The sequence below is a fragment of the Acartia tonsa genome, chromosome 4 (genome assembly GCF_053477335.1).
Source record: "Acartia tonsa isolate MP-2025a chromosome 4, ASM5347733v1, whole genome shotgun sequence".
In the NCBI taxonomy this organism is placed as follows: Eukaryota; Metazoa; Arthropoda; class Copepoda; order Calanoida; family Acartiidae; genus Acartia; species Acartia tonsa.
Window position 1 is genome coordinate 14,686,476 of NC_137263.1, and position 26,135 is coordinate 14,712,610.

The window sequence follows — 26,135 nt, forward strand, 5'->3', positions numbered from 1 at the left end:
ATAGGATTTTTCCACTAATCAGGTTTAATCAAGTAATTTCTTTATATTTGGAGTAGTATAGTATAACTATAAATATATACTATTTATTTTACTGTATATTAAAGCATTAGCAAGGCACAGCAGTGGCGTGATGTTAAAAAGAGAACTTGAAGGGCAAGGAAAACGGGGGGTGGGATCAGTTTTCAGGGTTCAAGTGGAAATGTGTAAAAACTGTCTGCTAGAAGTGGTGCATAGTACATACAATATAAACATGAAAGAAAGAAAGAGGGGAAGTGAGGACCCATCACTCACACACACACACACTTACTTACACACTCACACACACACATACAAATCAGCTGTTTTCTTTCTAAAAGAAGAATAAGCAAAAGCAGAGAGTAATTTGAACTTTGTTCTTTATAACATTGAGCTCAGACTTTCCTTATTTTTCTACCTACCTTCCTTCTCTAATCTGTAATAGCCTTTGCTGTACGTTTACACACACACACGCTCAAATCAGATGTTTTTCTTTCTGCTGCTGTAAACATTAAATAAAAAAGTCTTATCTCGTCAAAGTAAAGTGATATAAGTTGAGAAGTTACACATAACCTGCTAGCTACAGTGATATTATACAGAAGATTTATTAAATCCAAGCTAAAATGTTAACAACCAAGGGCCTACGTGTGACCTCTGGTTTGCAGAACTGCCTTCGCAGATGTATAAGCTCATCAGACAAGGGTAACCAGAAGTCCAGCGTCCAGCTGGATGAGCAGGGCATGATGGCCGCCAGGCCTGCCAACACACAGACACCCAACATGATGGATATCGGCACCAGGGCCATCTTCGACTCTGACAATGATATGTTCAGAGAGCACGTCAGGAGATTCATGAGGGAGAAGTTGTATCCTGTCCAGGCTGAGTTTGAGAAGACAGGAGAGCCAACACGTGAGATATGGACCGCTATGGGAGACATTGGCTTGCTCGGCGTTTCTATACCTGCTGAGGTTGGCGGTATCGGTGGGTCTTTCAAAGACGAGGCGATTGTTTGTGAAGAAATGTCTTATGCATTATGTTCTAGTCCCGCCCTTGCCGTACACTCAACAATTGTGATGCCTTACCTGGAAAACTACGGCACTAAGGAGCAACAGGAAAGATATTTGCCAGAAATGACTGCTGGCAAGTGTATTGGATCCATTGGCATGACTGAACCCGACGCCGGATCTGATTTGCAAGGTATCCGTACAAGCGCCAAGAAAGACGGCTCCGATTGGATTATTAACGGCAGCAAAATTTACATTACAAATGGCTGGCTGACTGACATGTGTGTTGTTGTTGCTAAGACCAAGGCCGATGCAAAGAGAGCCGCTCACGGAGTCTCACTCTTCCTAGTCGATGCCAACACACCTGGCTTCCACAAGGGCAGAAAACTTCAGAAACTTGGCCTCAAGGGCCAGGACACTGCTGAACTATTTTTCGAGGATGTTCGCGTACCTGGATCTGCATTGCTCGGCAAGGAGAATGCTGGATTTTATCAGCTGATGGAACAGCTGCCCCAGGAGAGGCTTATCATTGGAGTTCATTCAGCCGCCCATTGCGAGGCCATGTTTGAGTTAACCAGAACATGGGTCAAGGAGAGAAAGGCCTTCGGGCGTCACGTGTCCGACCTGCAGACTGTCCAACACAAGCTTGCAGAGCTTAAAACATCCATTGCTGTGTGCAGAGCATTTATTGATCAGTGCATTGAGCTCCACAATGAGGGCCGTCTGTGTGGAGAGATGGCGAGCATGGCCAAGTACTGGGCCACCGACCTGGAGAACAAGGTTGCTGGCGACTGTCTGCAGCTCCATGGTGGCTGGGGATTCATGTGGGAGACTGATATTGCCAAGTCCTATGCTTCTGCTAGGGTACAAACCATCTATGGTGGAACCAACGAGATCATGAAAGAGTTGATTGCTAGAAACATTGTGAAAAAGTAATTCTATTATAAAAAAACATTATGAATATACTCAATTTTATAAACATATTTAAAGTGATATATTTTTATACATATACCTAAATAAAAACATAGTAAACATTATAATAAATTTATAAAAAAACATTTTGTGTTTTAAACATATAAATCGATTGAAAACTACATACAAAGCGTCTCTACAAATCAACGTGTTATTATGTCCGTCATCTTTGTATCAATGGATATAGGATATACATAGATATTATGACAGGGGAATAATCGTCGTTAATTTTGGTTGCTAACATGGAATTCATTTATTGGTAATTTCGTTCATCCAGTAGAAGGGGAGTGAGTGGGGTAAAGGGGGATATCGTTAATTTAGCCAGCTGCGAGCATCACTTTATTAGAGTACGTAAAAAAACTAGTGCAACATCTAATTAATAATATATAATTTCCATCTTTATTAATTAGAAGAAGTTGTAGAAAATGAATATTCTTGGCTAATACTTCTGGATGGCAGAGATTGAATACTTTTCATGCTTTTTTCTTCACTAGGATCACATATCAAAAGCCTGAAATAGTTTTTTATCGTATAGTATTACATACAGCTTTCCGCAAAATTTAAAATGAAAAGTTATAAGATTAAAACCAATTTTGTTTTATTATTCGAGGAAAATTGTTTGTTTGTCGGTTAAAATCTCGCTAATGAATTTTGCATTTAAGGGTTGCTTGTTGTCAGCTTTATAATTTTTTTCTAATTCTCACTAAAATATAGAACCCAGGGAGTAAGGGAGGGGACAATGGATCGAATATTCAAGTTTTAAGAGTCTCACACTTTGGGTACTGGCTCAAAGGGAATGTGCACGAATTCAGCAGGTTCTGGCTGACTTTGGGTACTAGCGCATCAATGCCCCGCTAACTAGCTGAGTTAGTTTCGAATTGCAGACAAGTATTAATAAACTTAATTTCTAGCAGACAGGCTGGTTTTAACAAATATTTTTTCCCAAGAAAATGTCATTTCATATATAGAAACTCTACTGTGATATTTATGTATTAAACAGTTTAAGAACCCCTTGAATTTAGGTAGAAGTTAAAAATATATGAGAAGGGTTGACAAAGTTCTAAACACGATTTTTCTGGTGATTAATTACAGAATGTTTACTACATTGTGATGTATCAGTAATTTAATTTTCAAGTAAATGATTTTTTTTCTTAGAACTAATTTTGTTCTAAGTTATATTACCATGATCCCTTTTCAATTTTGGTCAAAACTTCTGGATAAATCTGGTTTTCATTGCTTTTCAGCGAAAACTCTTAAATAGAATTTATTGCCCATTGTCCCCTCCCTTACTCCCTGTATAGAACCCCAGTGTGCCAGAGGTTAAGCCAATAGCAAAACATCAAGATTCTAACTCTTCAAGATTTTTAAAGGCTTATTTAAATAAACTTGGTTATAAAAAGTAGAATTTTTAAATTCAAAAGTTTAAAACAATTTTATTTAGCGCAAAAAAGTTGATTTTCAAAACTTTGGATAGTTATACAGCGAAATAAAACTTCAATTAATGCATTACCTAATTATTCTTCCCTCTTTGCTAGAGTAGAATACAGATTTACCAGTTATTCCTACGCATATACTCTCAATTCCAACCTTAATTTAAACAAAAAATAAGGATGACAACATCCAGAAAAGCGAAGCTCTAAAATAATTAGTAAGTAGATATAAAATATACTAAAACAACACAACTTTGTATTTAAGACAGTAAAGTGGTATGGCCAAAAATTTGTGTGTTTATTCTATACATGATTTTTCAGTATGTTTTAGAAACAGTTCTAAAACAGCGGATATTAATCATTTTGGAAGTTCTACTGGAAAGTATATTAATGTAAACTTACTGGTTCCGTGTAACTTGCTATCTTCTGAAAATCTTTTATCCTAAAATAATGAAATACAATAATGAATAATGAATATTGATATTATGACAGGGGAAAAATTGTCGTCTATTTAGGTTGCACACAACGATGAATCAGGAAGTTTAAAAACGACATGACTATATTTACGATAAGAGCTATCCATTACGTACGGAATAACCGACCCTGATTACAGAAAAGCTTCGCTTTTGAATGAAAATACCCCTTCCATCAAAAGTAAGGAAAAATTATTTTGTTATTGAAAATTTATCAAACTTGAAATATTCCACTTGATGGAGGATATTGGAATTTTCACTGAAGGTCATTTATTCTTTTAATCAGGGCTCGGCAGCAGCGCCTCAGCCACGCATTAGCCTTAAATATAAACCCGCTTGTGTGCAAAAAAGAAAATTATAAAAAGGATTGACTGCAAAGGAACAGGTTTATTCAGCAAGCTGAATTTTAAAGTTATGATATGACGATTTCATGGAGGCTTACACGCGGCTGACGCGCGGCAGCCGAGCCCTGCTTTTAATTCTCCCCTCAACTACGCAAAATTAAAATATAGGTCGGTCAACACAATTGATAGATAACAAATGAAAGGGTTGTTTTTGTAAAAGCAAAGCTTTTCTATAATTAGGGTAGGTCTGTCAGTAAAGGTTAGATCTTTGCGTTAATTTTAACATGTTAGAATTGTCCTTTCGATTTCAAACTTTGTATTATAATTCCTCTAACAGTTACGATGTAGAAAGCGTAGCAACTCCTTAATCGTTACCAAAAAGTCCGTACGTCCATTAAAAACATCTTTTACTTTTAACTTTAGTTTTTAAAAGAAAAATAATTTTTTGGGTGGGGGAAGATTTTCTAGGGAGGGTGGATACACCAAAATAGTTATAAACCTTCCTATCAGAAGCTACATTGTAAAGGAGAACCATTTCTGTTCAGCGATTTGTGAGATCCTTCGGTACACACAGACACACATAGTTCCTGTTACTTTTTTATATAGATATAAAATGAACCTGAAGACATGAATGGTAGTGTTGACATTACTGTAGTAAATTAAGAATTTATCTTTGCTGTCAATAAGACATGTTACATCCTGGATCCCTTCATTCTTACGATCTTAAAAAATATGTGTCTGAGTTATTTATCGCATCGTATTATAGACAGCTTTCCGCGGATATGAAAATGAAAAATTATTAGATTAAAACCAGTTTTGTTAGAGCCTAGGGGCTGAAGGACCGGGCTAACAAAACTGATATTAATTTAATGAATTTTAAATCATTATTCGTGGAAAATTGTCTGTAATACGATGCTATACATGATTTTTCAATTTGGCATATTAATCCAGCGGATATTAATCGGTTTAGAAGCCTTGGCCATACTAAAATTATTCGAGAGAACGGATGTTTTTACGTAATATACAATAAGGGTATTTAAAACTAGCCTATCAGCCCATTATCTCCATAAGATTACTATTTAAACAAATTTGTGGTGGGGATAATTTCTCCAGGGAGGGTTGAGATAATCTCCTCAAAAATAGTTGGGGAAAAACTCCAAAAAAAACTTTCATTTTAAGGAAATTTTATTCCGAACAAAATAGAGGAACATTTCCTAAAGTTATTTGCCCATGACTTAAAATGCATTTATTAAGGATAAGACAATGGATAAAAAAATTGATGTAAATCCCAAATGATTACACACAAAAATTATCCCCACAATTAGTGGTTTAAACTTTTGTACATTCAATTTAATGAACAACAAATCAAAATTCAATAAAAGCCCACAAAGTAGTCTAGTCATCGAATAAAAATCTTATTATAAAACTTTGGTGACTTGTGTAATAAACAGCCCAATGTTCCCTCCCTCCCTGTGCATTTATACATTCTTTTAACAGTCACACAAAGGTCGTTAGTCACTATAAAAATATGCAAGGCTAATGTGAGTATTACATTTAAGTAGCGCAGCTTCTCTAAAATTATGAATTAGGTTGGCCGTTATAAACTTACTATATATTTATAAATGTTCCAACTTACTGAGTATTAAAAAGAATCAAAAGTTAACTGTTCTTTTTTTATTAAAGTTTTATTAGCCTCCAAAGCTGTGCTACTTTCAGACATATTTGTCATTGTAGAAAATTACTTTACATTAAAAAAAATGACTATTTATAATTCTTTAAATATTTGTTTGGTCGCTTTACCTAATAATTTTGCTATGACATTTCCCTTTTTCATGTCTAGAACACTGAGGCCACCTTTGTTTGGAGCACTACAATTTGAAAATTAGTTAATTACATAAGAAATAGATTTCTTTTTTTTTGTTTATCATAAATGAATAGCCACTCCTGAATCTATAGGGATAAGACATTGGCCGATAAATTGATGTATATCCCCAATGATGATACAAATAATTACCTCTTCTATGGATTATAGTTTGAAACGTTTGAAACTAAATTAACTAATCAAAATTCAATAAAATCCCCCAACGTTGTTAAGCAAATAAATAAGAAACGCTATTATAAAAATTTGGGTACTAGTGTAATAAATAGCTAATTATCCTCAACCCCTAGATTGCCTCTCCACTTTTAATGTATTTTTATTTGATTTATAAAAAGAATGTTATAATGCTGTAAGATAAATTGATCTTTTCTACCCTACCTACAAAGTGAAATTATACCTTTAGTAGCCCATAATTAATGGGAATAATATGATTTTTCTGCCATTTCCCCTATCTCCATTAAAGGGTTCAAACGACGCAATTTATTTCAAATATTTTCCTAACATTAAATTCTACTAAATCCTGTTGATAGCTTTTGAAAGCAATATCAAAACTGACAGAGAAATTAATATTGAAGAAATATAAATAAATTAAAGTAACCTGAAACCAAGTTTTCCATCTGAGGTTGTTAGACCTCCCCATCCAGGATATACACGAGAACTTTTTCTTAAAAATAAAAAGAATCGTAACCATATCATGTAAATTATTTTTGATGCATGAGAGTTTTCTAGCCACTGTTCTCATTTTTTAAAATATTTTATTTTAGAGAAAAGCTGGGTTAAGAATCATCTCTTCCCTACCTCTCTGATTAACACGTAAATGTTTCTTTAACAGAGAATTATTGACAAACAGACCAACAGACTGAAATACCTGCAAGGATTAACTGTAGGGTAGCTTCTCTAATAAAAAGTTGTTTCATTCTTGCATATATAAAAAAAAGTTAAAAAGAAGTAAAAATCAGCATATTTTAAATACTTTCTGGAAACGATTTTAGAGTTTCTTTCCAAATCGTACCTAACTGTTTTACAAATCATAATGCAAAGTTTAAAATCGATAGGACAATTTTAACATATATAAATTCACTTTTAAAAACTTACTTGCTCTTAATATCCATAATGACACCTTTCTCAGAGTCGATGATGCCAACAGAATAAGGTTTACAGTTGATACTGACAAGTCCGGTGATGTTCTTGCTGCTCAGGTTGTTAGTCTTGATGGGGATGGTGAACAGTCTGTCACCAGTGATGGTATGCAGAACTACAAAATATATCCAACATTTGCGGATTTAATTATATGAAAATATCTTTTTAAATCTCATATTTTAAAGCAAAGAATACACGGGCCTTGAGGTGGACACCATTTGTGCCGATTTGAAATTGGCTATTTAAAAATCAGCTAATAGTGTCGGAAATAAAAAAAGCCAAGATGCTACAAAAGAGCAAATAGCAATTTGCTAGCAGACAAATAAGGTCCCCACTATTTGGGCCAGGTAGTTGTCTGGGTACACATCTATACCTTATAAATTTATTTTCCTATTCATTGAAATAAAGCACCTATTAAATAACAACAACTTATATACGTAATACTTTCTCTTTTAAACATGTTACTTGTGTATGCTGCTGCAATAATTATTTAAAAACTTAAAATTTATAACCTGTGACATTAAAATATCCGTCTTCATAACCCAGAAGAACCAGCCACAAATGATTAGATGTTAGAGCTGCTGGCTTAAATTTGAATATATAAACTCCAGTCTTGTATATGATGGCACCGTCAGGTAAAGATCTACAGCTGATCACTAGCCTGCTCACACCTCCACCTTTCTCCTGACAAACCAAATATTTTTGTCAAAACCATAAATGATTTGAAAAATATAAAATGGCTGTATAAATTGTTGTTAAAAAGGTCAAAAAGTAACATGTTTTAAATGGACGTTTGGGCTTTATGGTAATAATTATAGAGGACAATTCTAACATGTCTAAATTATAGAATAAAGCTATCGGTTTATAAAGGACTTACCCTAATGATAGAGTAGTTTCGATACTGAAAAACAAATATGTAAAATGTCTTACCAAAGACAGTATGATAACCATTTCCTCTCTGTTTAGATAAAGAAATTGGCATATATCTGGTAAAAACTCTTTCAACAACAGCTTATAATTTTTCAAATTCCAAATACACAAACAGGAGGACTCACTTGTCACTAAAAGAAAACAATTTTATAAAACTTTAAGAAAAATCTAAAATGTTTGTAATTCAAAGAACACACAGTACCATACAAGATATAAGTAAAAACAAGGAGAGAAAGGAAAAACATCAAATATGTAATTTATTAAGTAAAGTTTACTTATATTACACTATGGATTTCAATTTTCGGAGCCGACTGGCTCTCGGAGCCGGCTCCTCAATTCATGCTGTATTTATACAAAAATAGAAGGGAAAAAAAGAAAAAGAAAACAGATAGAAAAACATATAAGTAGCCCCAATACTTGATCTAAAGCAATAATATTAGTATTTTCCAGTACTTTAAAAGTATGCTTTAAAACTCGGGGCACTTTTATTAAATTTTGATTGGTTAGTATAAACTAGCAGTGTCCAAATGTTATCCTTCAAGAATTTTAATATATAAAGGGGGTAATTTTGTTGGGGTTTTCTGTACATCAATTTATTATCCATTGTCTTATCCCTCAAGATGCTTTATATTTACCCAGTACAGTATCATCTCTGCAAAGAATGGAATTATTGACGACAGCTCCCAGTGTGGACTCACATATCTTGTGCTCAATTCTTCCTGTCTCGATGGATATATTACTACTTTGATGTTACACCAAATTTTTATATTTTTCAATAAAATAAAACTCGCAGCGGGCTATAATAACGATACCACTCATCCATCCCCTTTACCACATCCCCTCCCCTCTTACTGGATGAACGAAATGACCAAAAAATTAGGTCCATTTTAGAAATCTAAATTGATGACAATTTTTCGCTTGTTAATATATCCAGTATGTTATATATCCATTCCTGTCTCTGTATTCCATACAACAACTCCGTTTCTAGCCTCTGCATATACCAGAGAACTAAAAGTAAAAAATCTATAACTTATAAAAAAAATCATTTTCGTGCATCTACATTCCAGGGAAGTGGCCTTAAACCTTCCAGAAGCAATTATAAAACTAGTATTTTGACCCTCTATTCTCAGATATTTCTTATTGATAGGATCTAAGAAATCATATTAAATAAAGTAGTAAGATTTTTTTCTGAAGATTAAGATTTAAAAATCACATAACGTTTAAAGTCTTATTTTTTTAGGGGAGCTTCACATTGATCCCGAGATTGTTTTAGGCTATTATTGAACAAAAAAATGTTTACCCATTTTTGGTTGGATGAATGACTCTTGTTGGTAGGGGATGTCGTGGAAGTTCATAAATTTTCTCATCTTTATGCTCTAGATCCCAAACCTACAAATATAAATAAGTACTTGTAAATGCTCTAGATCCCAAACCTACAAATATAAACAAGTTCGTGTACATGCAGCACTTGACTAGCTAACAGAAAAAAATATTTGTCTTGCAGAATCAAAGTAGTTGAAAGTGCATATTTCTTAATTCTAGTTCTCATTACATCTCATTCCCCCCCACCCCCCCACCCACCATTTATTTAATTTTGTTATGACAAAAAAATTGTCAATGTGTAGGTGTGTGTGTGTGTGAGGGGGGGGGGGGGTGTCTATAGCTCCTCCAAAAACGGTTATGGTGGTGTCGCTCTCTATAATTTTGTTTACAGGCAGGAGTTAGCATTTTTTCTCGGGAGGTTGGCTTGGGCCTTTAGCCTTCTACTGGCCTTATAGTCACTAAATGGATCTTTTGAGACAAATACACACACACACTCATCCTACTTCTTTATAGCGTAGGATAGAAAATATATACTTTTTAAAAGAATAGTTGCTTCGCCCTTAGCCTATAGGGGAGGAAAGTGGAGGTCAGGAATATAGCTTAAAACCACCATAATACAATTATAAACCTTACGTGAAAAGTACAACCGTTTTGGACCATCAATTTCCGAGATCTTTAGCTTTAGACAAAAATATTCTTATAACTTAATATAATAGGATATACCTTAATAGTTCTATCTCCCGAGAATGTGATGGCAATATCTTTCCCATCCTGTTGTAAAGTTTCAATGCCAAGTATCCTACCAACATGAGCGCTCAACACATTTGTAACCTCACCTTGAATCATTATGATTGTATTTTAGTATACGCTACCGACTACGCCCCAAAATATTTTTGAATATCTAATTCGAGACATACTCTGTCTATGTTAAGATCTTGATCTTCTGTTTCTTTTCATGCTTATTCAGGTTTCTACGACAGTGGCAAGTCTAGCGAGAATTCTAAAAGAATTTTTTATATTTTTTGGCGTTTTCTCTTGGGACGGTGGTGGTACCCTCCCCCAAAATAGATATAAAACTTCCCAGGACCTATGAGAGATACCATGTTTAATGGTTAGCGAGATCTTTCGGTACACACAGACAGACAGAGATCCTGTTACTTTAATATAAAGATTAGAGGCTACGCCCCTAGAATCTATTTAAAGGAAAAGCAGAATTTAATTGAATAACATTTTCAGAGTATACCTTTTGTCACAGGAATACTCAATCAAAGTTAATAAATAATGTGCTGCCTTTGATTTTAAAATGACATCTACTAAACATGGAATATAAACCTGTGTCTAAAGACCAAATGTAGATATCTCTCCTAAGGCCACACAAAGCAATACTCTTTAGTATAATACATCTGCTGGCATACTGATTTCTCATCTCTATATTCTTCACACCTTTGGGAAACCTAAAAGGTCAATTTTAAGAACCAAACCTTAATTTTTCTAAATTTCTTAATTAAAATTTAACAAGGATGACAACGTCCATAATAGCGAAGCTCTGAAATGGAAGGACAAACGAACATTAACACTTGTAAATTGTCAGAACTGAATTAGCAGAATATTAAATGCATCAGTACAAACAATATTGTAAGTAAATTTGTTGAAAAACTGCATAAATAGATGATACTGTTTAAGGAAATACTTACATTTTTGGTACTTGTTTATAGAGATGTTTCGCTTATAACATTGTACCTTGTTGGAATAGGAATCAGTTTTTAAAAAATCAGAAGAATCGGATAATTTTAACATTCTGGTATTGATTATAGAGTTGCTACGCTTTCTAAATTGTACCTAACTACTTCAGGAATCATCATGCAAAGTTTGGAATCGATAGGAAATTCTAACCTGTTTAAATTAACGAAAAGAGCAAACTGTGACGTACGGACGGACCGACCCTAATTATAGAAAAGCTTCGCTTTTAATAAACTTGAGAATGTAAGCGAAATTTTATATTGAATAATGGAATAGTTATTGATCGCATCGTATTATAGACAGCTTTCCTCTGATATTAATATGAGAAGCTATATGATCAAAACCAGTTTTGTCAGCCCCGAGGGCCGAATGCCGTGGCTTACAAACGGTTATTAATTTTATGATTTATATCTTACTATTCGTTAATTTTGTTTGTAATACGATGCTATTCATTATTTTTCAATATGAACCGGCTCTAATCCAGCAGATATTATTCGGTTTCGAAGCCATACTGGAAAAATAAGTATATTACCTGAGTGAAATTTTGTGTTCATGTAGAATATGAATGATATTGAATCCGGCAGGATGAGCAGCCACAAGATACTCCCAGTCTACACCCTCCAGTCTCAACATTATTATTTGCTCATTACATCTGATAATAAATTAAGAACCAATTATTATTTCTTGATTTTGCACTAGATTTTTATGTACTCTCATAAATTGATTCTTGCAGATGGTTAAAAAAAACGTCACCAAATTTACCCCATTCCCTCTTATCATACAGGAACTGACCACTAAATGTGTCCATAGTAACAAGCTAACTTGACGAATAATTAGTCTGAAGCTTCTAATCTTAATAACTACTAAACTGATTGATTTATCCGTTTTGGATAAGCTTCAAATTATCCCTGGGATGGTTTGTGGCTTAGGTATTTTTAGGTTTAAGCCAAAGGATATTTTTAGAGTATTTTTCTGCCCCCTTCTAACCTCTTAGAACGTAGATCATATGTTTTAGTAAATAAAACAAGGATGACAACATACACACGTAGCATAGCTCACAAACTTTAGATGAACATCCGGAAAAATAAACTAAAGAGCATTGTCATAAAAAATAAACATTAAACTAATAAGGAAAACGTGAAAATCTAAAAATAGATCTAGCACCCTAACCAATGAGCAAGACTTTATAAAACCTAGTAAAAAGATGTAGAATTTGAACTTATTTATTAGAGAAAAATACAAAAACGTTAAAATCTAGGAATCGATCTAGCACCCTAATATTAATGAAACTTTATGGAATTATGTAGAATGTAAACACATTTAATCCCTAAAAATTTCAGCTGTCTATCTTGAATAGGAGCCGAGAAAATCGTAGAGTCACGGATTAACTAACGGACGTGAATTAAAAGTTAATCATAGAGTAGCTTTGCTACTAAAAAGGGACAGTTAGATTATGAGACAAATAATTTTTATAAGCATAAACAAACATAAAATTGATATAAACTTACTTAAAAACTGAAGATTGTATCCATTTTCCTTTTTGTCTGGTCAGCTGTACAATATTGTAGCTGTTCTCGTCCTTAATAAACAAGGATGACAACATCCATAATAACGCAGCTCTGATACGGTGGGACAAACAAACAATAACTCTTGTAGAGTGTCGGAACGTAATGAGCAGAACAATGATTTTTAAATGTAAACAAAATTGTACATAAATTTGTTGCAGAATTGTATAAATAAGGAATACAGTAAAAGGACATACTTCTAATTTTAGGATTTAATTGTAAAGATACCTCGCTTATTATATTGTACCTTGTTGTCCTAGGAATCAGATGAATAGGATAATTTATATCATTTAAAGTGTCTAAATTAAAGAATGAGCTAACCATTATGGACGGACGAATCCTAATTATAGAAAAGCTTTGCTTATAAAAATTCTTTTGTTATAATTTATAGAAGTGATACTAAATATTGAGTTTTACTTATTATAAAATATTATTTTACTAAAATGTACAAAACCAATGGTTATTTGCCCTTACATTGCATACAATAAATTCTTATATAACAATATATTTTATTCTAATATTAAGACAAACAGTAAATATAGTGGAGATAATTACTTACCCTACAACAATATATTTTATTATAATATTGAGACAAACAGTAAATATAGTGAAAATAATAACTTACCCTACAACAATATATTTTATTATAATATTAAGACAAACAGTACATATAGTGGAAATAATTACTTACCCTACAACAATATATTTTATTATAATATTGAGACAAACAGTACATATAGTGGAAATAATTACTTACCCTACAACAATATATTTTATTAAAATATTGAGACAAACAGTACATATAGTAGAAATAATTACTTACCAAACAACAATATATTTTATTATAATATTGAGACAAACAGTACATATAGTGGAAATAATTACTTACCCTACAACAATATATTTTATTATAATATTGATACAAACAGTACATATAGTAGAAATAATTACTTACCCTACAACAATATATTTTATTATAATATTGATACAAACAGTACATATAGTGGAAATAATTACTTACCCTACAACAATATATTTTATTATAATATTGAGACAAACAGTACATATAGTAGAAATAATTACTTACCAAACAACAATATATTTTATTATAATATTGAGACAAACAGTACATATAGTGGAAATAATTACTTACCCTACAACAATATATTTTATCATAAGCTTGAGACATACAGTAGACAGAGTGGAAATAGACTGTTGAAATGTTGGTCAATGTTTTACTGGTCATTTTCATACGAGGATCTGTGTCGATTCCTAAACATATTGATTAAAAACAGACAAGACACAAAACAAAATAAATCATCTAATTTTACTTTTAGCACTATTCATTTTGATGATGTGTCTGGCAAAAGTAGATTGATTATGAAGACCAATTTTAGAAGGTAAAAGATATTCGAAAAGTCAAGAAATTGAGAAGAAAAACTATCTTACGCTTACTTTTCGTCCTTATGTGGTAAACAAGTTTTTCTTCTTAAAAGTTGCATTATAATTGTTTAATATACATTCAAACTGCATTTAAAGTATGGCTTCGAAACCGATTAATATTCGCTGGATTAGAACCGGTTCTTAGCCAAACTAAAAAACATATCCTGAGCCCATCGGGTCTAACAAAACAGGTATATAATATCATAATATTCCTTTTAAATAAATGCGGAAAGCTGTCTATAACACGATACCTTTACCTGACCACCAGACAACATATGAGAAATTTCTGGATATGATTCTGATATCATGAACGTGCATGTCGTCCTCGCTGAAACTTTTTCTAAATATTACACAGTTAATTTGTGGGCAAAATTCTGTGTATAAGAAAATTTCTTAGTTACAAGGAAGGATTAGATACAGAAAACATTTTATGTTGAAGTAAATAAATTATTATATGTCTTTGCGTTCATTTATGCATATCAAATGCTATTCCAACGTCTAGATGCCTAATAATGATTATATTTAATGGGACTTTGCAGATTATACCTATATACTTTTTTACAAGAGAAAATAAATATTATTCTACTTACCTCTCAGTTTCCTCCATATCGTATGAGTAACTAACACATGAAAATGCACTGAAAACAATAAATCCATCCTAGACCATCAAATCAATTATTTTTTAAATAGAAAAGTGAAAATAATGAATTTATTGAATGTCAATCCAATCTTTTTATAGATTTCAAAAGGATTTTTTGTCTGTATTCGGGTTGCCTTATCGGCGCAGTAATTTCTTTTACTTTAGTTTGAAAGGGTTAGACCACGTGTTCAATGGGTTATAAATTTTCATTTAAAAGTAAAAGGATCTTTGTCAATAACAAAGGGATTTACTGACCAGGGTACTGATATGGTTCAATTTTACAATGTAGCTTCTCATAGGTCCTACGAAGGTTTATAAACACCTTAAAAAAAGCGGAGAGAAATTTACTTTTTCTTTTCAAACTAAAATGAAAACGTGAAAAGTGCACTTAGAGTCCTCTAGGGGCGAAACCGCTAGTTTTACATACCCGAATTTTCTTCTCATGAACTGTGTGTCAAACTCAATTAAATTTTATTGCCCGGATGACCATCATACCATTGTCGGCTGATTTAAGGAAGGAATAATGGTTGCGGGGTTGTAAAAAATAATTGATTCCTGTGTAAAATGTGCTCCAACAAGGGGTTCCTGACCAAATGGATTATCAATATGCTTGACTGTGTAGCTGGCCTTGTCCAACAAAACTATTTGGAAATTGTTCGAGTAACACAGTATATACCTGTCATAATTCTCTGTCAATTGATTATAAAAATGTGATTTTTCTTATAGTACATGTTTAGCACTGATATCTCCCTCCCTTATTTTAAATAAATGGTAGCATTTTATGCCTAATCCCTGCGGACTAACCCTGTTATCTCTAAACCTGCGGTACTCTAACCATTTGGGGCTACTCAGTACCCAATATAAAATAACCTATATATATAACAAACAAACAAAATCTACCCTTATTTACATTTAATTTTCAAAAAGGGGTTTCTGTGCTCTATTAAAAAAATTTAGGGAAAACCGTTTAAAAGACACAAAAAACAAATAATTTTGATTAAGCTCATTGGCAAGACATGTGTAATATTTCTCTTTATTGAAGTTTCCGTTGATCATAATATGCAAAGCTATACAAAATTTCTTTTTCTTACTGGAACACAGTTAGCACATGGACAGGCCATACATTTTGAGTAGTATAGTGCTACTTTAAAATTGACATGGCCTTGGATTGCCTTTGAGGACGGGTTTCACCACGAAAACTTATTTAAGTATATCTCTGAACAGATACCGAAACCTTACTTGCTGCTTAGTATGGTTATATAATCAAACGTCAGAAAACAAACCCTTTGATTGCCCAACCTTTGTCTAGAAGTCCTAACTATGAATGATAATAGGTTGAGCAAGTTTTTGGCCAAGGCATTCCCCAGTAAAATCGCGCACCTGATATGGCAGCAGTAGGAACCATTTTTAACAACTTTAGATATTCGAACCTTTCACCCTCCCGACAACGAGTGGAAGCGCCAAGAGTTCCGCCACAGTCGTAGGTTTAAAAACTGACACATTCCTTGAGTCTTGTGATAGATCCATGGCCATGAGTAAACCTTCTATGCCAGGTGATACACGCTTCACTTCACTTCCTGTAATAAAAAAATTAAAGGCTAAAAGATTTTTTCTCGAATTTCTAATTTATAAACTTTGAATTAAAATATATCTAGGACCTCTGTATTCAAACATATAGGATCTTCCCTTAATTGGAGATCTCAATCAGTTCAGTAGTTATATCTTGAGTTACAAAAAAAACATTACTACTTTATTAATAGAAAAATCTAAAAATCAGTCGAGCTGTTTACGAAATCTAATTGAACACTCATACATTCACAACTTTTGAGTAAAGGCTATGCATATTTTGAAAAAAATAGTATAAAGTTGTGATTTTTTTTTGAATGTCGTATTACCTGACTTCATGTCCCATGTAATTATCTGAAAAAAGGAGTAAATTATTCAAACAATATATGCAAATTGTTGTATATTAAAAAAACAAAGTTGATAACATCCATTATAAAAAATGTACAGTGACATCATTTTAAATGTTATAAAAGAAACATAAATTAATTAAAATTTTGAACAAAATGTTAATGTTAATCTGTTAGAAAATAATTTAGCTAGGGGTTTCTATGTCATAGTTAAAGAATACTTATTTATCGTATTGTATTACATCGACAGCTTTCCGAAGATAGCAAAATGAAAAATTATGAGTTTAAAACCTGTTTTGTTAGCCCCGAGGGACGAAGGCCTAAGCGAACAAAAATGATTTTAACTTTATGATTTTTAAAAGCGAAGCTTTTCTATAATTAGGGTCGGTCCGTCCGTCCGTACGTCCGTCCGTGCTTCCGTACGTCCGTCCGTACGTCCGTCCGAGATAGATAGCTTTTATTCGTTAATTTAGGCATGTTAGAATTGTCCTATCGATTTCAAACTTTGCATAATGATTCCTGTAGTAGTTGGGTACGATTTAGAAAGCGTAGCAACTTTATAATCATTACCAGAATGTCCGTACGTCCATTTTAAACATGTTGATTTTTCTACTTTTTTAACAACAAATTTTTAAGTGTTTTAATTATCCGTTTGATCTGATTTTTGGTATATTGATTCCTGGGACAACAAAGAACAAGATTATAAGCGAAGCAACTCTATAATCAAGTCCAAAAATGTAAGTATGTCCATAAACATTTACCTGTTTTTAAGCAGTTTTTCAACAAATTTACCTACAATTTTGATTCGACATTTATACATTTATGTTCCGATTTTTCAGTTCAGATACTATACAAGTGTTAATGTCCGTTTGTCCTACCGTTTCAGTGCTTCGCTTTTATGGATGTTGTCATCCTTGTTATTTTAATATTTGTGGAAAATTGTCTGTAATACGATGCTATACATGATTTTTCAGTATGACTAAGAACCTGTTCTGATCTAGCGGATATTAATCGGTTTCGAAGCCATAATGGAAATAAAATTATACCTGATTTGAAATACTGAACAAATATCTACCATCCTTGGATAGCCTAGAAAATTTACAGGAAATTATATAAATTTTAAAATTGTTTCAATTGTTATTATCTATAATACAAAGTAGAACGATGTCTGTCCGTCTGTCTGTCCGTCTGTCTGTCCGTCTGAAGCTTAAGATCTCAGTAACCACTGAACCGATTGGGCTCTACTCTTCAGGGAATATACCTACTGGTCCTGTGATGGTTTTAAGCTATTTTCTTGGGGGAAACCCTCAACCCCCCCCCAAAAATGAAAATACCCCCCCCCCCAAAAAAAAAATTTTTTCTTTTACTTTTTCTTTTTTAATCTAAAATACGAAAAATTAAGTTGATCAAACCTCTTGGGGCAAAGCCCCTAGAGGCTAGGGGCGAAGCCGCTAGTTATAATATATTTCTTTAAAATAGAATAACAATTATCAATTAAAATGTGTTATCAATTGTTTTCAGGAGTTGCAATATAGGTTGTTTATAATTTTCGCACCCTCTTAATGAAGGGAGTGCAAATTGCATAGGGTATTTTGCGTTCCACCTCCCCCCCCCCCCCACACCTATTTTTTAATGTAAAAATTTAATAATAAGCATGGCACTTTTCATAATATAAAGCTATAAATTAATAACAAATACCGCGCTTAAAATCATAGAACATTACACATATTAAACATGAAAAAAAATCAAACATAATATATGCTTTGGTTGTATTTATATCCACGTGTAACAAATATTAATAAATGAAATAAACCTTATATCAAAGACAGAAAAGCTATTTCCCTCCATAGAGAATTTGAGTGATCCTCCAGGTGTATGTAGGCAGTGATACGCAGGTACTACAATAATGGATATATTATTACTTGGATGTTACTCCAGAGTTTCATGTTATCTAATTAAGTGAAACTCGAAACGAAGAAAAAACGATATTATCAAACCACCCCCTTTAACCTATATAACCACCCCCCTTCTACTTGATGAATGAACCACCAAACGAGTTTAATGTTAGCAACCTAAATCGACGGCAATTTTATCCTTGTTATAATATCCAGGAATTATTCACATCCTTTGGTGCTACATATAATTTATCATTGATAATCATAGAATAATAAAGAACAAATAAATAGAACATGATTCAGGCACGATGGAAGGTTTCCATAGAATAAATATATAGAATACTTTGGATATAAACAAATATGATTACCTATAGTATTAGCGAAGCTTTTGCGGCATTAGAGAGATTATGAAAGAGAAAGATAAAGAGAAATTAAGAGAGTGAGAGAGAAAGATTAAAAGAGTTAAAAATAGATAGAGAGATAGAGGAAGAGAAGTTGTTATGTTAGCTTAAGCTAGGGTTTATTATGATTAAATGGCACAAAAAAATTTATTTGAACCATATGTCTAATTACCTAGCGCATTATTATTAGGTCCTCTAGTATCACACTGGCGCAACAGAAACCCAATATTCGGATTAAAAGTTTCAGGTAGAAGCCTGGCCACCAGCTGTGGTCCTAACATGCTGGCATTCTGCTTTATATTCCTTCCTCCCAACAGTAGACAATTCTTTACCAAGCTTAACTCTTTCTGATGCTTGTTGTCTAAATTAAAATCAATAAGAATGTGGTTATTCCTTTCAGACATACCTATCTCATTCATAATTTCTACCTCTTCAATAATTAGGTATAACTTTATTGTTAAATAAGATTACATAACATTTCCACAATTAAAACTACAAATGATATTTTTATATATTTTGTATTACCTAAGAACTTCATGGCTTTGGTAAAGTCTTCAATGACAGCTTCCAATGAACATCCACATATCTGAAAATATAATGTTTAGAAATAATGCTTCTAAACATTTAATAAATATTATTTTCTCAAGAATCAAGTTATTTGATGAATTTATTTAGAACTAGCGTTTACGCCCCTAGAAGCATCTTCTTGCACTTGAGGGAAGTCGATCTTTAACTATCAATTTTAGCTTTTAAGAAAAAGTAATAAAAAACGTTGGGGAGGGGGGAATTTATTTTGGTATCGATTTATATAGCGAATTATGAACTGCCCTTAACCTATAAGAAGCTTCATTGTAAAGGAGGACCATATTAGCTCAGGGGTTTTGCGAGATCCTTTTATACACAGGCAAACATCCTGTTACTTTTTATGTTAGGATTACCTTTGTATACAGCCAATCATAATTGAACAAACATGTTTCAAAAAGTTCTTGCAATCTAAACATATTAGTGATGTGTGTATAGCGAGGCAAGAGATGTTGTTGTATCCTTATATAAAAGTAACAGAATGCCTTGAGTCTGATTTGTCTGTCTTTGTGTTGTGTATCGAAGTATCTCACTGAACTGATAAGATTATCCTTTACAGTGTAACTACTCATTGGTCCTGTGAAGGTTTATAAACATAACTGGGGAGGATGCAACCACAATCCCAAATTAGATTTACTTCCCTACTTTATATTTTTAAATCTAAAATTAAAATCAACATATTCTAAATGTACATACGGACTTGCTGGTAATAATTATAGAGCTGCTATGCTGTCAAATTTGTGTCTAACTGTTACATGAGTTATTTTGCCAAGTTTGAAATCTATAGGACAATTCTAACATGTCTAAAGTAGCAATAACAACTATCCGTTACAGACTTTGGAGCTATTCTAATTATAGAAAAGCTTCGCAGTTAAAACCTTGATGACAGTAGAAGATGATGGGGTAATTCTCCAAGCTTGCGAAGATTATATCTCTTCTTGGCACTGAAGTTTGGATCCTTGTCTTCAATCTTGGCAGAGGAGGCAAACACAAGTGGCATGGCCGGTAGCTTACGGTCAGCTTCACTACTCTAATATAAAGAAAGCTCAAGTTTACTAGAAGCGCAGTAAGAACAAGCTAACTACAATTTTGGTAAACACAAAAAAAATTCGAGATTGCCATGCAATAACAAATGCTATTGTAACATAATGTGAAAAAGTGAATTACAAACAAATGACTATTATGTGAATTATGAATTTTTAACCCATATGAAACGGCGGACGTATAGACAAACCCCAGCTATGCATTAGCTGTGCAATTGAAGTGAGCCACTTTCCTTTTCAAATTAAAAAAAAAACAAGGATGACATTAGCTTAACAACTTTGGAGACTTTTATTGAATTTTGATTTGTTGGTTTATTAAGTTGAGTGTCCAAACGTATCAACCACTAATTGTAATCTATAGAATGTGTAATTTTGTGTATCATCAATTTATCGGCCAATGTCTTATCCCTTGATATCATAGCATATTACCTTTGATTGTAGATTAAATCTATGCCTTTGGATTTCTGAATATTGAAAAGGTTTCGGCTTCCCACCACCGTATGTCCCTTTAACAATGGATATAGGATATACCTGGATATATTGACAAGGGAAAATCTGTCGTCAATTTCGGTGGTTGGCCTGTTTTTTCATCTAGTAAGAAGGGTAGGGGTTGGAGTAAAGGTTGCGGATGGGGGATATTGTTATATTAGCAAGATGCGAGTATTACTTAATATTAGTAAATCAAAATCTGGTGCAACATCCATGTAATGATGTATCGAATTGAAACACCGACCGGTTATCATGAAACGCGTAGTTTTAGTGTGTCTCGGCTTCTTGAAAAAAAAACTTACCCATATAGTAATCAGCCATTTGTGAGTGAATATATGATTTAGCTCTATTTGATAGGTATCTGGTTTCTGCGGCTTCCCTGTAAATCAAAATTAAAATCATTGTAAACTTAAATTCAAAATCTCTTTTTACATTCATTTTAATTGAAACAGCCTATATTGTCCAATAAAAAATGACGTCATACAATGCAAATGACCAATGATAGGCCAGTATACATTGTAATTGAACAATGGTAAATTGTGTACTGGTCTATCATTGGTCATTTGTTTTTTATGACGTCATTTTTTATTGGACATTAAACGCTATTTTATTTTAATTTTAATGTAGCTGTAATTTTCATATTTGAGTTTCCGCATTTGTTAAACGGACATACGAACTTAATTCTGGAAATGATTATAGAGTTGCTACACATTCCAAAGTGTACTTAACTGAGAGAAACCATCACGCAAAGTTTGAAATCGACGGGATAATTATAACATGCCTACATGAATAATAAGATCCATCTATAACGGAGAAAATGTAGAAATGCTCTTAATTTTAAAATGTTAGATCTTGTAAAGTTTACCTGAATTGTTTGTGATACCATTTGACAACAATGACTCCATCAGCCTCTGTCTCGACGAGATAGCCAGGTAGGTCAGCACGGATACGGGTCCACAGCAGGGGTGGGATACGCCGCACAGGGGGCAGGTGGTACTGATATATATCCTCCAATACCTTGTCGTCCATGGATATCAGATCCTCAATTTCTGGTTCGGATAATCCATGCTGTAATAATACAAAAGACTTCAATGTCTGCATTTATAGAAAACTTAGATATCAAATCCAATTTCTATTAATATGAATAAACAGTCGCTTTGCTAAATCATTAATGTTTTTTTTTAATATGAAATCCAGGCAGGGAAGAGACGTTGGGCTATAAGTTAAGTCGACCTCTACTTTCAATTTTAGTTTTTAAAAGAAAAAGAATGTTTTTTTTTCTTGTGGGGTGGTCATTTTTTAAAGGATGATATCTCTTGGGAGGGTAAAGGTAACCTCCTCCAAAATAGTTATGAACCTTACCAGAACCTATAAAGAAGGACAATAGCAGTCCACCGGTTATAGAGATCTCAAATTACAGAGACAGACAAACAGAGAGACATCCTGTTACTTTTAAATAAGGATAAACTAATTCTGACTTGATCAAAACGTAAAGAAAACGTAAAGTCGTATTTTCACAGTAGCTTTTGATAGGTTATTTTAGGTTAGGCTAGGTAAAATTAGCTAATGATTGCCCCGCAGGGCTCAGAATAAGAGAAAGGCTACTGTAAAAATACGACGAAACCCTCTACTTCATTTTCTTTCAATGATCCTACTGATCCTGCTTACCCTAGAAGCAGTGATGTAAGCAAAGGCATGTGCCACAAGATTCCATCCATGTCGTGTCTCCAGTCGCTGGAACATCAAGCTAATACCCTCCTCAACATTATCTAAATATTTAAATGATAAAAATATTTTTTAGTATTGTCTCAAAACCGGTTCTGAGCTATACTGAAAATTATGTATAGCATTGAATTACAGACAGTTTTTCCTGCATATTGAAATAAAAATCATAAGATTATTACCAGTTTTGTTATTTTGGGCTTTCGACCCCTCGGAGATAAAAAAAAATAGTTTAAACCTTTATATTTTTATTTTAATTTAATAGACAAGCTGTCTTTAATACGATGCCATTCATAACTATTTTACAATTTTGTAGAGATTTAGGATAACATTCTTTAGTTTTGTGGCAGAAGATCTTTGCATCACTAATGTCAATGAGAATTAATCCATTTGGTGGTGACTAGAAATTCAGAGATTTCTGAAGGCTGCAGCTGCACAAATACATCAGCTGCACCAGCGAGCTGCTACGGCCAAATACTTGATTTACTGATAATACCTGCTAGAAAAGTTTCCTGAGCTGGACTATAGCTTCTCCAGAGCCGCGCCTCGGCAAACACAAGTTTACAAAACATGGGCAGAGAACAGCATTCTAAAGATTTCATTGCCAGCCGTTTGTGGAAGCTTGACAATGTTTTGTTGACAGATGATAGCAAATTGTTGACCATTTTCCAACCAATATCCGCACCAAGTTCCTACGTATTTTTATTTCATTTTTTTTGTTTGTTAACAAAATGTTATTATCTATAGTTAAACAAGGATGACAACATCCATAAAAGCGAAGCACTGAAACGGTGGGACAAACGTACATTAACACTTGTATAGTGTCAGAACTGAATAATCAGAATATAGATGTATAAGAGTCCAAGCAAAATTGTAAGTAAATTTGTTGAAAAACTACTTGATACAGGATAATGTTTGTGGACATACTTACATTTTTAGAACTTGATTATAGAGTTGCTTTGCTTATAACATTATACATAGTTGTCTCAGGAATCAATATACTAAAAATCAGATCAATCGGATAATTAGATCACATGAAAATTCGTTGTTAAAAAAGTAAAAAAATCAACATGTTTAAAATGGACGTACGGACATTCTGGTAATGATTATAGAGTTGCTACGCTTTCTAAATCGTATCTAACTACTAAAGGAATTACCATGCAAAGTTTGAAATCGATAGGACAATTATAACATGCCTAAATGAACGAAAAAAAGCTATCCGTTACTGACGTACGGACGTTCGGACGTACGGACGGACTGGCCATAATTATAGAAAAGCTTCTCTTTTAAAAATCCTTAATGATACACTTATGTGAGGAAAATGGTTTCATGCTTAACCAGATACCAGCTGTTATAATTAGTTTTGTTTACGCGAAAATAATAGATTTATATAATACATGGATATATTGTGGGGGTAACATTTTTGCTAATATGGACCTCATTTATTGGTCAGTGTTTTCATCCAGTACAAGAGGAGGGGATGAGGTAAATTGTATGAGGGATATTGTTATTTTAGCCCGCTGCGAGTATTACTGTATCTGAGTACATGAATATCTGGTGCAACATCCAAGTAATAATATATCCATTGTGAAAATAAATATATTATGAACACCTGTAGGTAAACTCTATTTTCTTCCTTCAATGACTCGGGAATTGTAATAGCAGGAGAATCTAAACAAAGTTTTATAAATAATCTATAATACAAAGTAGCTTGATATCTGTCCGTCCGTCCGTCGGAAGCTTAAGATCTCGGTAACCACTGAACCGATCGGATTCTACTCTTCAGGGTATATACCTATTGGTCCTGTGGTGGTTTTAAGCTATTTTCTTGGGGGGTAGCAAACCCCCAACCCCCCAAAAACAAAAAATTCCCCCCCCCATTTTTATTTTATTTTTTTTGCTGAAGATTTCCTTGGTCCTTTATGTTTTGTAGAAGATTTCCTTGGTCCTTTAACGAATTTCGCCTTAATTTTTTTTTATCACCTCTTGGGGCAAAGCCCCTAAAGGCTAGGGGCAAAGCCGCTAGTTATTATATATGATATTCTTTTTTATAAAGCGAAGATTCTATTCGACTTACAATGTCTGTCTGTCCGACCATCTTTCATACAGTTCGGAGAAATCGATGATTTTTTATATAAAATGCTAGATTTACCAGCTGAAAAATTCTCCTTACAATAAGCACGTACTCTATAACTCATTGTATCTGTCCGAAAAATTGTTGAACTTTTATGTGATGCTTCATCGTTTAAACAGCTATAAACCTATGGTATATTTATTATTTAGTATAATGATAACCCTCCCTAAATGCCGTGCCAAAAAGGTTTAAGAGCCTATCCAAACACAACAATTCAAACGTTTTTTTTTTTATAAAGTTCATTCCCACAAATAATCTCCTTTTTGTGTCCACTCTACTTTAGTAAATTTACATAGAATCGTAGCATGCCATTATGGTCATAATTAATTCAAGGAATCCTCCCTTCACATAAATGGGATGTATTATATAAACAACACACCATCCCTCAAATAATTCAAGATATGACTATGTCACTAATATAATTTCACTAGATATTTACGACCATATGTTTTTAAAAATATAAAACAAATCTGGGGTCTGCCTGTCTGTCTAATTGAACCACAAATTCTTAATAATGTCTGAACCGATATGGCACTACTCTTCAAGGAATACACCTACTGATTATACAATGCATGGTATTAAGCTATTTTCTTGCGAGTTGGTTAACCCTCCCCCTCAAAAAGTGCCCCAACCAATCACATTTTTTTTTGCAAAAGAGAAATAAATATTGCCACTAGTTAAATACAAAATAAGTATAGATTACATTAAAAAGTCTTGATTACATTAAGTGATTGTGAACCATACACAATACATATGTATATAAACTTATATATATGTAGATTTATTTAACGTGTGTACATAATACATATATATTAACTTTGGGACATTCCTCTTATCATATAATACCTAATCCTCAGGAGTCATCCCCCTGACATCTGATTTAAAAATTTAGTTTGTGTAACTCTATGCACAATAAGCTTAATGCACAAACCCTGCTGGGCTTAATCTAATATCTTATTTAATGAAATCTAAACCTTTATATAAAAGTAACAGGATGTTTAAGTATCTGTACCGAAGGATCTTGCTAACTGTTGAACCGATATGAATCTCTTTTATAG

General features: G+C 33.1%; 5 protein-coding genes across 5 annotated transcripts; 1 reads left to right on the forward strand and 4 right to left on the reverse strand.

Moving 5' to 3' along the window:
- The first annotated feature begins 217 nt into the window (after positions 1 to 217).
- LOC145316208 (long-chain specific acyl-CoA dehydrogenase, mitochondrial-like) lies at positions 218 to 2,075 on the forward strand. The gene has a single exon (XM_080156563.1). The coding sequence runs from the start codon at positions 639 to 641 to the stop codon at positions 1,953 to 1,955; it is 1,317 nt and encodes a 438-aa protein (XP_080012689.1). The 5' UTR covers positions 218 to 638; the 3' UTR covers positions 1,956 to 2,075.
- Positions 1,988 to 8,900, reverse strand: LOC145316209 (uncharacterized). The gene is made up of 10 exons (XM_080156564.1): positions 8,823 to 8,900; positions 8,188 to 8,318; positions 7,770 to 7,941; positions 7,213 to 7,372; positions 6,716 to 6,781; positions 6,039 to 6,106; positions 4,858 to 4,960; positions 3,824 to 3,863; positions 3,502 to 3,578; positions 1,988 to 2,502 (listed from the first exon to the last, which is right to left on the reverse strand). The coding sequence occupies exons 2-10, from the start codon at positions 8,206 to 8,208 to the stop codon at positions 2,394 to 2,396; spliced, it is 816 nt and encodes a 271-aa protein (XP_080012690.1). The 5' UTR covers positions 8,209 to 8,318; positions 8,823 to 8,900; the 3' UTR covers positions 1,988 to 2,393.
- Positions 8,901 to 9,125: 225 nt separating this feature from the next.
- Positions 9,126 to 12,827, reverse strand: LOC145318420 (uncharacterized). The gene is made up of 6 exons (XM_080159706.1): positions 12,759 to 12,827; positions 11,783 to 11,902; positions 10,843 to 10,964; positions 10,234 to 10,346; positions 9,488 to 9,576; positions 9,126 to 9,195 (listed from the first exon to the last, which is right to left on the reverse strand). The coding sequence occupies exons 2-6, from the start codon at positions 11,881 to 11,883 to the stop codon at positions 9,126 to 9,128; spliced, it is 495 nt and encodes a 164-aa protein (XP_080015832.1). The 5' UTR covers positions 11,884 to 11,902; positions 12,759 to 12,827.
- A 737-nt stretch (positions 12,828 to 13,564) lies between these two features.
- On the reverse strand, positions 13,565 to 20,108 carry LOC145318421 (uncharacterized). The gene is made up of 11 exons (XM_080159707.1): positions 20,046 to 20,108; positions 19,633 to 19,693; positions 19,280 to 19,468; positions 18,625 to 18,709; positions 17,858 to 17,900; positions 16,794 to 16,818; positions 16,336 to 16,475; positions 14,849 to 14,916; positions 14,516 to 14,598; positions 13,969 to 14,087; positions 13,565 to 13,573 (listed from the first exon to the last, which is right to left on the reverse strand). Exons 1-11 carry the CDS (start codon positions 20,106 to 20,108, stop codon positions 13,565 to 13,567), a joined length of 885 nt encoding a protein of 294 aa, XP_080015833.1.
- Positions 20,109 to 21,488: 1,380 nt separating this feature from the next.
- On the reverse strand, positions 21,489 to 24,610 carry LOC145318422 (NACHT domain- and WD repeat-containing protein 1-like). The gene is made up of 5 exons (XM_080159708.1): positions 24,556 to 24,610; positions 23,440 to 23,635; positions 22,890 to 22,990; positions 22,087 to 22,289; positions 21,489 to 21,600 (listed from the first exon to the last, which is right to left on the reverse strand). Exons 2-5 carry the CDS (start codon positions 23,606 to 23,608, stop codon positions 21,489 to 21,491), a joined length of 585 nt encoding a protein of 194 aa, XP_080015834.1. The 5' UTR covers positions 23,609 to 23,635; positions 24,556 to 24,610.
- Between the last annotated feature and the right edge of the window lie 1,525 nt (positions 24,611 to 26,135).

What these genes read in the sequence shown, in the direction of transcription:
- LOC145318421 (XM_080159707.1), bottom strand. Translation starts at nt 20,108, where the DNA reads ATGTTTAGATTGCAAGAACTTTTTGAAACATGTTTGTTCAATTATGAT. An exon ending in ATGATTGGCTGTATACAAAG is followed by an intron (nt 19,694 to 20,045) that starts GTAATCCTAACA and finishes TTATATTTTCAG; the next exon opens with ATATGTGGATGTTCATTGGA. An exon ending in TACATGGGACATGAAGTCAG is followed by an intron (nt 16,476 to 16,793) that starts GTAATACGACAT and finishes TTTTTATTACAG; the next exon opens with GAAGTGAAGTGAAGCGTGTA.
- LOC145318420 (XM_080159706.1), bottom strand. Translation starts at nt 11,883, where the DNA reads ATGTTGAGACTGGAGGGTGTAGACTGGGAGTATCTTGTGGCTGCTCAT. An exon ending in GAACACAAAATTTCACTCAG is followed by an intron (nt 10,965 to 11,782) that starts GTAATATACTTA and finishes TTGACCTTTTAG; the next exon opens with GTTTCCCAAAGGTGTGAAGA. An exon ending in CGGGAGATAGAACTATTAAG is followed by an intron (nt 9,577 to 10,233) that starts GTATATCCTATT and finishes TTATATTTGTAG; the next exon opens with GTTTGGGATCTAGAGCATAA.
- LOC145316208 (XM_080156563.1), top strand. Translation starts at nt 639, where the DNA reads ATGTTAACAACCAAGGGCCTACGTGTGACCTCTGGTTTGCAGAACTGC.
- LOC145316209 (XM_080156564.1), bottom strand. Translation starts at nt 8,208, where the DNA reads ATGGTTATCATACTGTCTTTG. An exon ending in CGGATATTTTAATGTCACAG is followed by an intron (nt 7,373 to 7,769) that starts GTTATAAATTTT and finishes TATATTTTGTAG; the next exon opens with TTCTGCATACCATCACTGGT. An exon ending in TAGCAAGTTACACGGAACCA is followed by an intron (nt 3,579 to 3,823) that starts GTAAGTTTACAT and finishes GTTTAAATTAAG; the next exon opens with GTTGGAATTGAGAGTATATG.
- LOC145318422 (XM_080159708.1), bottom strand. Translation starts at nt 23,608, where the DNA reads ATGGTCAACAATTTGCTATCATCTGTCAACAAAACATTGTCAAGCTTC. An exon ending in CTTACATCACTGCTTCTAGG is followed by an intron (nt 22,290 to 22,889) that starts GTAAGCAGGATC and finishes GTATTATTACAG; the next exon opens with CATGGATTATCCGAACCAGA. An exon ending in TGGTATCACAAACAATTCAG is followed by an intron (nt 21,601 to 22,086) that starts GTAAACTTTACA and finishes TTTGATTTACAG; the next exon opens with GGAAGCCGCAGAAACCAGAT.